The sequence below is a fragment of the Rhagoletis pomonella genome, unplaced genomic scaffold, assembly GCF_013731165.1.
Source record: "Rhagoletis pomonella isolate Grant_MI unplaced genomic scaffold, Rhpom_1.0 Rhpom_scaffold_00002, whole genome shotgun sequence".
NCBI lineage: Eukaryota > Metazoa > Arthropoda > Insecta > Diptera > Tephritidae > Rhagoletis > Rhagoletis pomonella.
Genome location: NW_023458556.1, coordinates 45,914,477 through 45,929,850, shown reverse-complemented (window position 1 = coordinate 45,929,850; position 15,374 = coordinate 45,914,477). Strand labels below are relative to the sequence as shown.

Genomic DNA, 15,374 nt, shown 5'->3' with positions numbered 1-15,374 from the left:
ACAAAATTCACCGCTTATTAGAGCTTCGTGTCCGCTTATCGGAGATTTTTTTTTCCATAAATAGACATGTTTTTGTGTCCGCGTTCGTTTATCGAAAAGTCCGTGTATGGGAGAGCACTTTGTATCGGAAAAAAATCAAAATTTGTTCGTTCCCAAGAACGTGTCCGCTTATAGGAGATGTCCGCTTACTAGAGCGTCCGTCTATGGGAGCTTCCACACATGTATTGCATTGGTTCAAAATTCTGAATAAAACGACGGGCAAGGTTATATTTTATCTTTTTTCTATCTTTATCACAACCTCTACCGTTTTCGTTCTGATATCGATAAAACATCGATAGTCCCGATAATCCCGAAATAGTCTTGAAGATCCTGATTTAGTCTCATTACCTTTATATTAATCTTTCTTCCTCTATCTTCAGCTTTACTTTTATCGGTATCCTCATCCTCATATTTTTCTTAACATTTATCTTTATTTTTAGCTTTAGGTTTATTATTTTCTTCTCCTACATATTCCCCGGCATCTTTGCCCTTATATAATTATGTACATAAGTAAAGTGTTTAAATTTACATTATTTTTCATTTATATTCGCATATTTATTTTGGTTTTTATTTTTACCCTTGCCTTTATCCTTTTCTTCATCTATGTACGTACTCACCTTTACTTTCATTGTTGTTTTGGTCTTTAACTAAAAAAGTCTTATTCTTAACCTTTTTGTTAGCCAGTCTTTGTTAAATTAATACCATGTGCATAGATTTAATAAGCACTTGTTTCCGTCCCAACCGATTTCCGTATGCCATTTCGGTTGAATTTTTCAATTTACTCCCAGCCAACCAACCGCCGCTAAAGAAATTTCACTTTAAAAATATTTATTGCATCAAAAAGTAGGTGAGTAGGCCATGTGGCCGATGGTAATCATCTTTTATCACCTCTATATGATTGTAAGCCATGCAGAGTCGGCAAACAACTTTTTTCGTTAAATTAAACTTCAGTAGTGAATATGCAAAAATTTCATAAATTTCATAAAGGAAATTGTTGCACATGCAGCAGTGCATAGCATGCATTTAGGCGCTTGGTGTTAGTAGTCGCCTGAACACCCTTGAAGGCTGAGAATTAGCAACGGGTTAATGTTGCTCAATTCTGTTGGACCGTCAATGCAATTCTTGCCTAGAAATCTTATTTTAATCCTACGCAGTGCTGGCCAGCTGCAAGGGAAATAGAAGGTGCGGCCCTCGAGTCGAAGGCTAATGTCCCACAGTTCAGTTGAACCACCTCACAAATTCTGGACAAGCAAACCTTTTTTTCATTATAGCCGTACCTAGTGTAGGCGAGTTGTAAAATATTTCCTTAGGAGCTTTCATTTCGTTTTCATGAATTGTGTCCGTCGCACTCAGTTTTGCGGAATGCTTTAGCCCCTTGTTTATTAGGTTACAGGAAAATAATAACTACATACATACATAGTATATACAGAATCAAGCGCCCTAGGGCTTCCTGGTTTGTTCTGAACCTAAAGCTATTTTATGTGTACATGCCTCGGTGATGGCAATCACTTTAGACTAAAAAACACTCGCCGAATCTATAGAAGAAGTCGAATAGCATTTCTTTTTTTAGTTCGCTAGTACAAAATTCAAACCCCTCACCAATATATGTAAAATGAACCAAAGTATTCACCAAAAAAAAAAAAATACCTTCACAATTCTGCCTTAGTGGAAATATGGCGCTGAATTTTTAACCGAAAAAACATATTTGAAATACGTAGTCGGTCGCGAATACCGAGATCGGTGAAATAACTCGATGGCTTATGCTTGCAAAAATATGATCGCACACACTTTTAGCGTGGAAGGTTGAGCCTTGCACCATGCTAAACATTAGATATATGAATAAAGCTCATCGCATTATACATCGTTTATTTGTCGGCCGCGGCCACTGGTTCAATTTTCATTGACCCTGTCACATAGATCAGGCTGGCTTTGAGCGTTGAGAGTGATATTAAGTATAGGTTACTCGGCAACATGCTATACCCTCAGACTCACTTATCAGTACTGATGCAATGCCTGAGGAGTAAGTAGGCACTGGGATAAGGAATTAGTTGTCGAACCTTGCAAGCTACCAATCAAAAGCCCTTTATCGCTCACCAGCGCTCACGTAGAGCGCTCACGAGCTCTTCTCCCTCACCAGCAATGGGCTGCTGCTCAGTTAAAGCTCATTGAAATATACTTGAGCCATTGAGTTACTCAACCTTGAATAGTCTCACAAATAACATTTCGGTCATTCGTGGGGCTTACGTTGAGCATGCCTTCTTTTGTACTCATGAGCTCTTAGCTACAACTACTTTCCTGTAATAATGACTAAAGATATTGAGTTTATTCTGGTGACAAGCAAATAGAAAGTTTAAGCCATTTTTAAACCACAAACTCATGCAAATCTACTCCCATTTGGCCTGCATTCTGAAATACTCTGCAGAAATGGTTGACCAAGTATCTGTAGCCTCACTCGTGCAAGGGCCGGAAACTCGCAGAGAAAGTATACAACTCCCTTCTTTAAGGTCGAAACCTTTCGCAGCGGCAGAACCTATTCACAGCTATGTAGATATTTTATTTGCTTTGTCTGGTAATCCCATACAATCTAATATCGCTTAATCACTGCATAGCACACTTTTAGCGTGGATTGGCCCCTATGCAGCAGAAATATGCATGTATAGTCAAAATAAAGCGCACACATTTTTGCGCATTTCGCAACCATTTTACATATATTAATCTACATGTGTATGTATGTAAATGCATTCAGCTCCCCACGGTTTATGTGAGGGCCATTTCCATCTCGCAGCATGTCAGGTGTTGACATGAAAAGGACAAACCATTCAACGCAATGAATGTGTAGTTTTTTATTATTTCACACATGTCCTTGCCTGTCAGTGCTGACTGCATGCCTTGCGGGACGCGCTAGCCGGCATAATATATTTAGCTGCGTATCTGTCTACTGTATGTACATATGTATGTACCTCAGGGTGGTCCTTAAAATCAAATGAAAGATTTTTTCCGTCTCACCCCCCTCAATCGGTAATACCAAGGTCATAGATATCACATATAAATTTTGGTGCCAATTGGAGATGGTTAAGACGTATCGCACGGGGGCCAAAGTTCAGATTCCTCTATAGGAACTCAAATATTAAGATAATTTGTTTTTCATCTAATACGCAAAATCGACCACCCTAATGCACATACAAATACGCACTCAGTGTCTGTGCGAATATGCGCTTGCCGGCTAAGGCCGCTCAGTCGACCCACATGAAAGTTGGTAATTTAATACCATTAGTTGCTTTAGCTTAGCCGCCCACCGCCCCTGGCTTTGCTTGCTGCACACAATTGCTCATATATTTCATTTTACTGTGCTTCAGACATACATACACACACACACACACCACCGCCCCCACACAGGCATATACAATTGAATTGCTATCGTACGTATTTAGGTAAGTGTATGTAAGTCTGTCATGTAGCTACTTTAAGTACCTATTTTCATTAATTTTTTTTCCACCATTTTACGCCAGGCCATTTTTTCTCGTACACTCTAATGAATGTTGTCATAACTTGTGCAATTTACATGATGATTAGTAGTTAAAAATGAACGCGCGTGCGACATCCCCACACACCTGCTGCTATCACGTTGCCATCACCACCACAACCTTAGCACACGTAACTCGTAACGCACAGCAACTTTCACACCAACGCTAAATATGTAGATTATATGCTTTGAGCTACCTGACAAGAGGATTACGCATCCTGTGTTTCTATAGAATCTTTATTTTCTCCTTGTTTTTCCCATTTTTTCTTGCTTCTGTTTTTTTTTCTCACTTCCTTCGCTAACAATGACTTACACCCATAGATATGTATATGTACACGTGTATGTTGTGTAAGTAAGCCCACATCGTATAAATTCCTAATCTAACTAGAATAGTCATATAAATTTACAATTCACATTCTACAATAAAATACATGCATTTTGCATATATAAACACACACACGCACACACACACGCGTACATAGATGCTTATCAACTTAAGTGCCTAGAATTATAAAATATATTCCTTTTGCTCCTCCTGCTCTCATGTTCCCCATTCTGTTCTTGTTCATGTGATGTGATGTGATGTGTGTGTGATGATGATGATGATGATAATGATGATGATGATGATGTTCGCTGCTCTCTCGTCGACTTTGCTCTTCTGTCTCTGCTCTGATATATCCGCAGGAGGTACCATTGCCGCACGCCAGCGATATTTATCACATCGATTCGTTCATCTGGGATGCACCCAAGACGGCAATATTCGTTGGCTTGCAAAACGATTACATGTCTGAACACAATTGGCAATTGCAGCAGCAGCAGCACCAGCAACAACGACAACAACACCAGCAGCAACTTGAACAGCAACAGCAGGAGCTGTGCCAACAGCAACAACAACAACAAGCATATATGCTGCAGCAATCACACCGGCCACACCCACATGGCAGTCAAGTGGATGACAATGGCAATTGTAACGGTCAAAGCCAGAGTCAGAGCCAAAGCCAAAGCCAAAGCCGGAGCCAGAGCCAGACAAATGGTAATGTCAATGGCAGCAGCAGCGACGTTGACGGCGCCGACAGTGGCAGCAATAGCGCTTTAAGCAGCCACTACAGCAATAATAGAACGTTTGGCGGTTTTGGTGGCGGCAGCCATATAACGAACAACAACAAGCAGCAGGATGACAATGATAATTTATATACGAGTATTCATGGCTTCAATTGTGATAACGTAAATGGTTCCTGTTCCGCATACGCTTACCATCCAAATGTCGTCAATTTCAACGACGATGAATTTGTGATTGTGACTAATCGAAATTGCATGGAATATCCGTTGGCCGGCGGCAGCAGCAGCAGCTATCAGCCGGAGGTCGCTGCCAATGGCTATGGATACGATGTGACACCGATTTCTACGGATTCAATTACTTCCTCTAAATCATCACCTACAACTGCCACAAACTAACTAGTTAAGCTGCACGCACACACGCAAGACAAATCAAGCGCTTTGCAAATGATGCCGCAAAACGAGTATTAGTGTTGCCAGAAGCTAGAAAGTAGTTATGGAAACTAAAAAAAAAAAAGTAATGTATGTAGTAAAAACTCAACTAAAACTAGAAACGTTGTTCATAATGTGTCGATTTGTAAGCAAACAAAAAACAAGGAAAGCTTAATTTAGCAGATATAAAAAACTTTAACTTTAACTCCATTGTATGCACAAATGCTTAAACTAATGGAAAATAAAAACAACTCGTCGTATTTCATATCAAACAAAAAACAAAAAACAAAAAAAAAAAAGAAACAACAAAAATAACAACTGCTTTTTCATTGTTTACACTAGCAGCGCGCGCGAATTCCCAGCTGGAGCAGCGGAAACTTTTTGTTACTTATACGCACTGACTAACATTGTTATGCAATTACGATTACTTATTTCTATACATGCAGACTAACACATGCATATGTATGTATTTTTGTATGTTTACCTAACTGTATATATGTACATACATAATTTTAATACAATATTTACCTTAATTACACTAATCAATTTTCAATTACTGTTATTTACTTTTTGGTGATTCTTTAACACGAATACAAACACACATATTAATATGTGTTTTTATATTAAACTATTTGCAGAATTTTTAAACTCCACTATTTAAATATGTGCATTAGGGCGGGTCAATTTTTTACATTTACGTATAATTCTAAGCAAGTTTAGCGAAGAAACCACGGGTCTAAGATCAATTTGGAAAATAGGTTTTAAAGAAAATGTGAAATCTGTCACTTTTGCGCCCTCTACCGGAGGTTTTAAGAAAAAGTAGGTCAAAAATGTATTCGTCATACCAAAAAAACACCTTATAGCATTTAAGCACTTCTTTATGACATTACATAAAAATGCTAAAAAATCCAATTTTCGCCATTTTGCAAACTCCAAATTGATTTTAGACCCATGCTCTCTTCGGCAAATTTGTTAAGAATTGCACGTAGAATCCTTGTGTGCTATACGCACATAGTCACAAAAATCTCTCATACAAATTGACCCGCCCTAATGTACATACATACATATGTATATGTACATATATATGCCAATTAAATTACTTACATATTTTCATTTAATCACTCCAAAATATATTCACCTACGGGAATTTTTATAAAACCTTATTTCATAATTTCACTTTTTTAGACAATATTATAAATGTTTTTTTTTTCAATTTACTACAAGTACGAAGTTGGGCGAGATGTTGATAAATATTTTTCAGATTTTTTATGTATCTCTTTCCATTAGCGACGACAGCAGATTGTTGAATTTGAACCAACTAATCACAAACAGAAAACAAACTTGTGAAATAATTTATAGTGTCTGCCTTGAACCTCAGTGGTGGTGTTCATAAAGGATAGGTAAACCTTAAAAGGCTTTTGCTCACCCTCGACAGAAAATTTTTTTACAATGGGATACAGTTGATTTTTATTTATTTATGAATTTTTTTAATTCAATTATAAGATACGGAATTTTATTTATATGTATGTTCATAAATTGACTTCAAAATAATTCTTGTTTTCATCGACCTATGGTAAAGTTTAGCAAACAATTTTTCGTAGAATTTTCTAACCCCTCAACTACTACCGTAATGACCTTTATTTTGAAAAAGTTGCATGTACATAGTGAATCCGAAATAGCGGTTAATAACGATAATAGATTGGTGCTTATACAATATGTTAGTGTTTGGCTTTTCCTCCGATTTGTGGCGTATGCAGAGACCCAGAATAATAATTATTTCATGGTGGAGTTTTAAAAAAGTCATCAAAATTTTCGTAAGAATTATGCTATGTCTCCATTGAGAGATTTATCCATTAAGATTTAATAAATCCAGTTGCTAAATCACAACCGTCTCCATTACCACAACGAGATATGTTTGACGTTCACATTTTTAAATATTTGACTTTTGCTTATGTATGATTTTATAAATACAGTTGCGGACATTGATATACAGACAAATAATATATAATATATATATATATAGATTATATTAATTCTGAATATTAATGGCTTCTTATTCGTGGTAAATATGTATGTATAATATATAGTTTGGAAAGTGTAAAGAATGGTACCATATTCCGAATCATATTCCCGAATTTAAGAAAAATTATCAAAAACGGTAAAAAACATTTGCGGAAAGAAAAATTTTTGTAGAACTCTCTTATTCATAGGAGGGAACCGAAAATCCAATCGTGGGCCTTTGGAATATCATTAATACGAACTGGGTTCTAGAGGATGTTCGGTGGAATGATATCGAAGCAGAACCATTACCGAAATTTATAAATTTTTTGTCGCAGCGCGTAAATGACTTATAGAAAGCGGAGAAGACTCTGCATGATATTACTATAAAACATTTCTTCTAAATTTTTAGTTTTTAAAATAATATTTTCTTAATTTATTACAGCCAAAGTTATGTAAATATGTATTACTAATTTTCCTCCCAAAATAACAAAAATATAAAAATCCCTAAAAATACGAAAATTCATGTTTTTATGATAGGCTAGATTTCAATGTCCTCAACTGTATATTGAAAACACAAATGTCATTTGACTTATGGCATGTGAATTTGTGGTTGCCACATCCAACAAATTGTACTTATTGATCAATATTATTGAAGATTTGACGAAGATTTAACTTAAATCTACTGCCTTTCGAGATTTAATTTTATATGGTAAATCTCAAAAGATTTAACGTCAAATCTCGTCAGAGGGCTAAATCATCATTAAATCTCACAATGGAGACATAGTATTATAGAAGTCTTTTGATAATAATTATGTGTGAGAAAATTTTTCTAAGTCATCGATAACTATTATTTTAAGACTTATATAATAGAAGTCTTTTCATAATAATTATCAGCGAGATAAATATTTTTAAGTCTTCAAAGACTTTTATTTTGAGACTTATATTATAAAATTCTTATCATAATAATTATCATTGAGATAAACATTTTTAAGTCTTCAAAGACTTTTATTTTGAGACTTATATTATAAAAGTCTTTTTGTAATAATTATGAATGCGAAAAAAAATTTTATATAGTCCCGAACCGGTCCCAAACCAAGCCCCAACTGGGCCCAAACACTGTTCCCCAACTAGTCCCGAAATGGTCCTCATTTAGCTCCGAACTAGGCCCTAACTAACCCTGAAATGCTCCTGAACAAGTCCCGTCTTTTAAGACTTAAAAAATGTTTTCGCGCTCATAATTGTTATGAAAAGTCTTTTATAATATAAGTCTTAAAATAAAAGTATCTGAAGACTTAAAAATATTTATCTCAATGATAATTATTATCAAAAAACTTTTATAATATAAGTCTAAAATAAAAGTCTTTGAAGACTTAAAAATAATAACTCTCTGAGAAATATTATGAAAGGACTTTTATAAAATAATCATTATTTAAGATAAATATTTTTCTATTCATTTATAAATTATACAGTGGCGGATCCAGGGGGGGGAGTTGGGGGTTTTGGGTGTTAAACTACGTGTCAGTCAGTGGCGGACCCACGGGGGGTGTTTTAATACATAGACGCCATATTATACATACATATTGTATTTTTATGAGAAGCTATTTTTCATGGCATGAATACATTGGCAGGGAGCGAAGCAAGTATAATGAAATAATTTATTTTCATAGGTTGGGTGAGGTCAGGAGAGCGCGTGTGGAATATTCCATAGTTTCACTTGGCGACAGAATTTACCATTTTGAGTGCCAATTATTATTCCTAATGAAGCCGAGGAATTTTGAAGAAGCGTGAACTCAAGTGCTCGAGGCGCTTCGCCCCTAGACCTGGAAATCTTTCTGTATTGATTGGTCAATTGGCTCTTCTTCATCCTCATCACGGCAGTTTCTGCGGAGAGTACTTGTTCGCATTGGTGCTATAGCACAGTGTCCTGTGATGACGCCGATAAGGACTCTCACTGCAGACCTATTGAGTTTCAGTACGTCGCTCATAATATTCTTGTAATCTCACAGTCTTTCCATTTGTTCCACAAGTCATTAGTCGCGGCCACGGAATATTCACAAACTATCCTAATTGTTATCATGAAGAATTTTATTTAAAAATCAGTGTATAATCGTTATTTTTCGATTTACATATTTACGATGATTTTTAATCGTTATTTTATGATTTTTATTTTTTCAACCATATTTTCAAAAACAAACAAAAAACTTGTAGTGTTGACAATTAAAGCAACAACCGTAGACCTGAGATAAGCTCAAGAGCTACAAAAAAAAGTTCAGCAGGAAAATAAAAACAAAGATTCTTTGATTTATTGCAGGTGATTGCATTATTGATACCAGTGATGGGCAAAATTTTATTTACTAAAAACTAAGTGCTAAATATTTAGGTATTTCTCTTGTAGTAAATATACTATTTACTTAAGTATTTTGGATGTTACTAAATACCGAGTAGGCTAGTAAAAATTTACTTATTTTCACAGCGCTAAATACTTAGCCTTAAAGTATTTAGTTAGTTTCACCTAACGCAACACCGCGTACAAGTTCTTTGGACTAGAGTATTTAGCGCCTTTACTTTAGCATCTAAGAGCTTATAAATGGCAAAGTATTTTTTACTTGTATTTTCCAACTCCTGAGTACCTAATTTTTTTTTATTTGAATATTTAGCAACTCCTTAATGCCTAAGTCTTCTTAACTTGAATTAGACATCTCCAAATATTAAGTAGATACTTGACTATTTAGTACCTAAACTGGTATATTAAATACAAAGGTACTCAGGTATGCCCATCATTGGATACCATGTAATGTATGTGTGTACATTCTTCTTCTTCTTTTCTGGCGCTGTAGCCGCCCAAGCGATTTTGGCCGAGTTCAGCAAAGCACACCAGTCGTTTCTCTTCTGTGCCAACTGACGCCAATTGGAAACGCCAAGTGAAGCCAAGTCCTTCTCCACCTGATCTTTCCATCGCAGTGGGGGCCTCCCTCTTCCTCTGGTACCACCAGCGGGTTCCGAGTTGAATACTTTCAGAGCTGGAGCGTCGGTGTCCATTCGAACGACATGACCAAGCCAGCGCAGCCGCTGTATTTTAATTCGCTGCACTATGTCCATATCGTTGTAAAGCTCATACAGCTCATCGTTCCATCGTCTGCGGTACTCGACGTCGTCAACGCGTAAAGGCCCGTAAATCTTCCGCAAAATCTTTCTCTCAAACACTCCAAGAGCCGCCTCATCGGATGTTGTCATTGTCCATGCTTCTGCGCCATATACCAGCACGGGCATGATGAGTGACTTATAGAGCGTGTGTACATTAGAGCGGGTTGATTTGTAGGGGATCAGAAAAACAGAAAAATCGCATATGCGGAAAATGCTCCACGGATCATTCCGAGCAAACTTTGCTTAAGAAACTATGGGTCTAAAGCCGATTTCGAGCCAGCGAATTTTAAGGGGAACTTTCATATCAGGTAACACAAAATTTTTTAGGAAAAACTTAAACAAATAGCTAATCTGTTAGTTTAAGTGTACAAAAAGTAGTTAATTTTTTTTAAATACATAAATGATCAGAATTGAAAAAGAAATCGATTAAGCGGTGACCGCCTGTCCGTCCGTCCATCCGTCTGTCCGTCTGTGCTCACGATGACCGATTAAAAATTGAGATATTTTAACGAAATTTCGTATGTGTACTTGTTTTTATCGAAGGACGGATGGTATTGAAAATAGGCAAAATCGGACAATAACCCCGCATACCTTCCATATAACGGTAGTTTTCAGAAATACGAAAACTGCGATATTTTAGTAACTATTGAAGTTTATTCACTCAAAATTGATATTTACAATCATTTTTAGATAGAAATTGGGAATATTATAAATTTTTGGAAAATGGACGTAGCCACGCCCACTTATGATCTTATGTGTATATCTTGGTAACCGCTCCACCAATTTCTCCCAAACTTGGCTCAGTTGTTGGTATTGGTACAGCATATCAAACGGTTGAATTTTTTTAAAATCGGACCACACCCACGCCCACATCCCATATAACGGTTATTTAGAGAAATACGAAATCTTCGATAAATCAGTAATACCAAAGCTTCACTACGATCGTAGTAGATGTGCTACGATTTTTTACGAAAATTAGAAATTTACTAGGCTACTCCGCTTTATCCAAGATCTACTTCGGTTTTCTTTCCCAAATAATAAAGAGCACTTATTGCAGTATCTGATTTTTCGCTAAAAAATACTACACTTTTTTTTTAATAGAAGGGATCAAAGAGTGATTGGCTTCCAATTACACTGTACGTATGTAATTTTTTAACTTTTGAAATTTTCTAAAAAGGAGATTTATAAGGCCATTAAATAGTATCCAAATGTTAATTTTTGTTAAGATATTGGTGTCTGATTTTTAATGGTGCTTCATTTGTTCAAGGACTCGCTTATCCGATGAATAATTTTTTTTAACCCCTTCAGGAGTCCTATTTAAAAAAAAATTAACTAACGTTCACCAAAAAAACAAGAGCTTAGAATGTTATATAAAAAATAAGGAACATTCTAACGTTGCTATTCCTTTATATATACTAAATAGTGTAGTGGTAGGGCACGATTCAAGGCTATTGTTATGCATTATTTTATTTTTGTAATTAAAAAAGCCAAATTATGAGGAGCCAATATACGTAAAAAATATTTACTACGGAATTTTATTTTCTGCTACCCTTTTTCACTTCATTTACTCCTGCTTGCCACATAAAAGCAAAACATTGAAAATTATTGAAATCGGATTAAAATTACGCCCTGCCTTACGAATTTTACGATTGTACGTTGCAACAAGTTCACCACCTTGTAACTTAAAACTCTAGAAGAATACCTAGTAAGAATTTATGTTCCGATGTACTTTAACTTGAAATACTACCATTATGTTATATATGGCAGTCCGCTTCTATTCAATGTATATCCGCCTCACGCATTTCTTCCCTCCAAGGAGCGGCAGAAATATGTAACTCATATTTTGCTCATCCAGCAAATGTCATGCTATCAATGCTTTACGATGATCATAAATCAGTACGCGGCCAGGCAAAAAATAAAAAATTGTGTACTACCATGACAACCTTTGCGATACAGAAGAACTTAGAGAGTACAAGAAATGTAAATTTAATTTTAACTGCTCCAATTATTTCAGTATGATAGATTTGGATGATGATTATGTTTTAACGGAACCGCCAATTACTACATTCCGCATATCAATTTAAAGGAATATTTAGAATTTGAAGACCCATCACTTCCTGACCCACAAGTTCCATACCATATACAAGAAACTAAACGATATGCCTAACTGCTAACCAGTGTTTCTCGGCACGTAACGGGGAAAAAAAATCGTGAAAGTTTTATGGCTGTTACTGATGTTAGTCGAAAAAATACCACGCTTGGAAAGCAAGCAGGACTTAAGAACTTAGTTAGTTAAGCATTTAAAAAAATGAATTGCTTTTTGCACGCTTACACTCATAAATCAGCTATTTGTTTAAGTTTTTCCCACAAAATTTTGTATTACCTGATATGAAATGGGAAAGTTGTAGAGCATTTTCCGCATATGCGATTTTATGGGGCGATAAATCGACCCGCTCTAGTGTACATACATACATACATATGTATGTATTAGGGTTGCCAACCGTACTATAACTATGTTTTGGGTCTGCGTACTATATACTGTTGGAAAAAAATATAGTATGCAAAAATACTATATTTCTTCAATTATAAATGTAAATATATTTCAGTCATTTGTAAGAAAGTAATGTTATAAAATGGATGACATTTATACTGAAATATCAATATTAAAATAAATATACTTTAAAACAAAGGGTCTACAGATCAAAAATGGCAAAAAAATTTTAAAAATACTTAGAAAGATTTACCAAATTTACTTAAAATTATTTCGCGTATGCTCTCAATTCCTGTTGCCACTTCGGCATTCACAGAAAAAGTATTTTCTATTAAGATTTTGAAATGGTGAGATGAGAGAAATAAAGCGAATATCTCACTAGTAAAAACTGAACTTTTGATTTATATTAATTTAAATATTGATAGCGATAAAGCATGTGATACTTTCAAAGAAATATATTTTTTTATAAGAAAGAAAAAAGATGTACACTTAAAAAGCATTTTTACTTTTTCTTAAAAAAAAAATACTATATATATTTGAAGTGTACTAAATTTTTTCCGGTTTTTTTGAAAAAGTACTATAAATTTCCTAGAAAATATTGGCAACGCTGGTACATATATGAACCACTAATTATTTTTAAGTCAAATTTGTGCACATTCGATTTACACCTTATCAACAACAACGAATAACTGGTATTTTTTATCGAAAAAATAAAAATCACATAATAACGATTAAAAATGATCGAAAAAGTAAAAATCATAAAACAACGATTAATTTATGATTTTTATTATAAAAATTATAACGGTTACTGTTCCTGCCATAAATACAAACTACTATTTAGTATCATGTTGTACCCGTTTTAATTTTCATTCTCAGGATTCGTGTCAATATTTAAGTTTTTCTGAGAGTAAAAATGTTTGCATTGGTTACCTTTTCGATTTTAGACACTTTTTTATGCAAGTGCACATAAAAACCAAATTTGGGAATTTAATTTTGATCTTGTAAAGAAAATGAAGAGCAAAGTATTCAATATTTTTATACGATGCGAAAGTGTAATGTATACACAAAAAAGGTATTTACATAAACTTACTATAAACAAATATTTACGCTTTTTATTAAGGTGTGTGCCACTATGTATATCCACTACATAGGTTGAGGTAGGAATACAATTACATACATACATATGTATTTTTATCACTGCATACAAACATGCATATTTATTATCAATTTTACGATATAGCAATATTTCAAAATTATTCAAAAATATTTTATGCATAAATAAACTAAACTGATATACACAAAAACATATGTATGTACATGTGTATATTTTATAGATATCTAGTTGATAACACATTTTTTCCGAGAGAATCTTTTTATCAGCTATGACTGTGTATGACAAAATATAATTTATTTCACAGTAAACTATATAGACGTATGTACATATACAAATATATATTTATCCTAATACTCCATCTTACAGGAATTTATACAATTTTTTTAACAAAGTTTTACTGATTTAACCATATATTTGTAGGTGTTATTTGCATTGATTTCAATTTAATATTATATTTATGTACATATGTATGTATGTATTTTGCGCTTTATTCTCATTTCTTAAAATATTGCCCAATATTACAGTTATACAATATGCATTCAACAACAAGCTAACAGCAAAACAAAGATTATTGTCTCTCGGCAACCGTAGCACATAAATATTTAGTTTCCATGATTTGAATTAAATTTTCAGGAACACATACGCCAATCGAAGGAGAGCAAGCTGGATGAATTGGGCCGCAGTTCAAAAGCACGCTCAAGGGAGAACTTACACAGCACAATGCCGAGGTAAGTGAAGCAAGTGGTGAGGGCGTATTTTACAAAAGCAATTTGTGTAGTGCAACAACTTTTATTAACTTGTGAATGCACAACAAGTGCGTGCGTGCGTGCGTGCGTGTATGTGTGTTTGTTTGCCCCTGTGTCTAACTGTCAATTCCAATTTTACTCCACTTCACAGGCCCAAGCCTTCGCAGACATCCTTGCAAATTCTTGACGACACAACGAATCGCTATTATCGCGAAGTGGTGCCCATGTCGCACATTCATACAAAACCTGACCTCAAGGATCGTGAACACAGCATTCTCAGGCATCGCAATGACATGGTCGTACAGACGAGCTTCTGCGGTGATGACGGCGGCGATGAGAATAGCTCCGAAAGGACAGTGGAAGCGCAAGTGGCAGCAGCAGCGGCGGCGGCGGCGGCGGCAAATGCCTGTGATATGGGCTGTCAAACGCGGTAAAATAACAACACAAACACGTACATATACATATATCCATATCTACTCGTACAATTTGGAAAGACAAACAACAAACAACAAACGTACATCATCTGTACATATTCATAAGCGTAGTCGTATCAGCATATTTGCATATTTGCACACTTGTCCCCAATGTTTGTTCAGCAATCAATGAGTATCCCATGTCCCATGTCTTTGCTTACAGTGAATCGCTTTTTGCCACACCATTGATGCACCAAAGCTCTATGAGCTCAGTGAACAAGGACAGGGCCAGCCTTCATTCACGCTCACGTTTTTCTACATTTGGTTATGATGGTGCTCAATCGACACCACCACCAACGCTTCCAGCTGGTGGACGCGACGGCAACCAACTTACAGGACTCAATATACGCGATGC

The 15,374-nt window shown here is 35.3% G+C and overlaps 1 protein-coding gene across 1 annotated transcript in view; it reads left to right on the top strand.

Moving 5' to 3' along the window:
* LOC118753468 overlaps positions 1 to 15,374 on the top strand; it is a gene marked incomplete in the record, with an annotated part of 83,773 nt that overhangs the window by 36,742 nt on the left and 31,657 nt on the right. Inside the window, 3 exon segments of the mRNA XM_036488354.1 lie at positions 14,434 to 14,528; positions 14,698 to 14,976; positions 15,183 to 15,372. Coding sequence (XP_036344247.1) covers positions 14,434 to 14,528; positions 14,698 to 14,976; positions 15,183 to 15,372 — 564 coding nt within the window.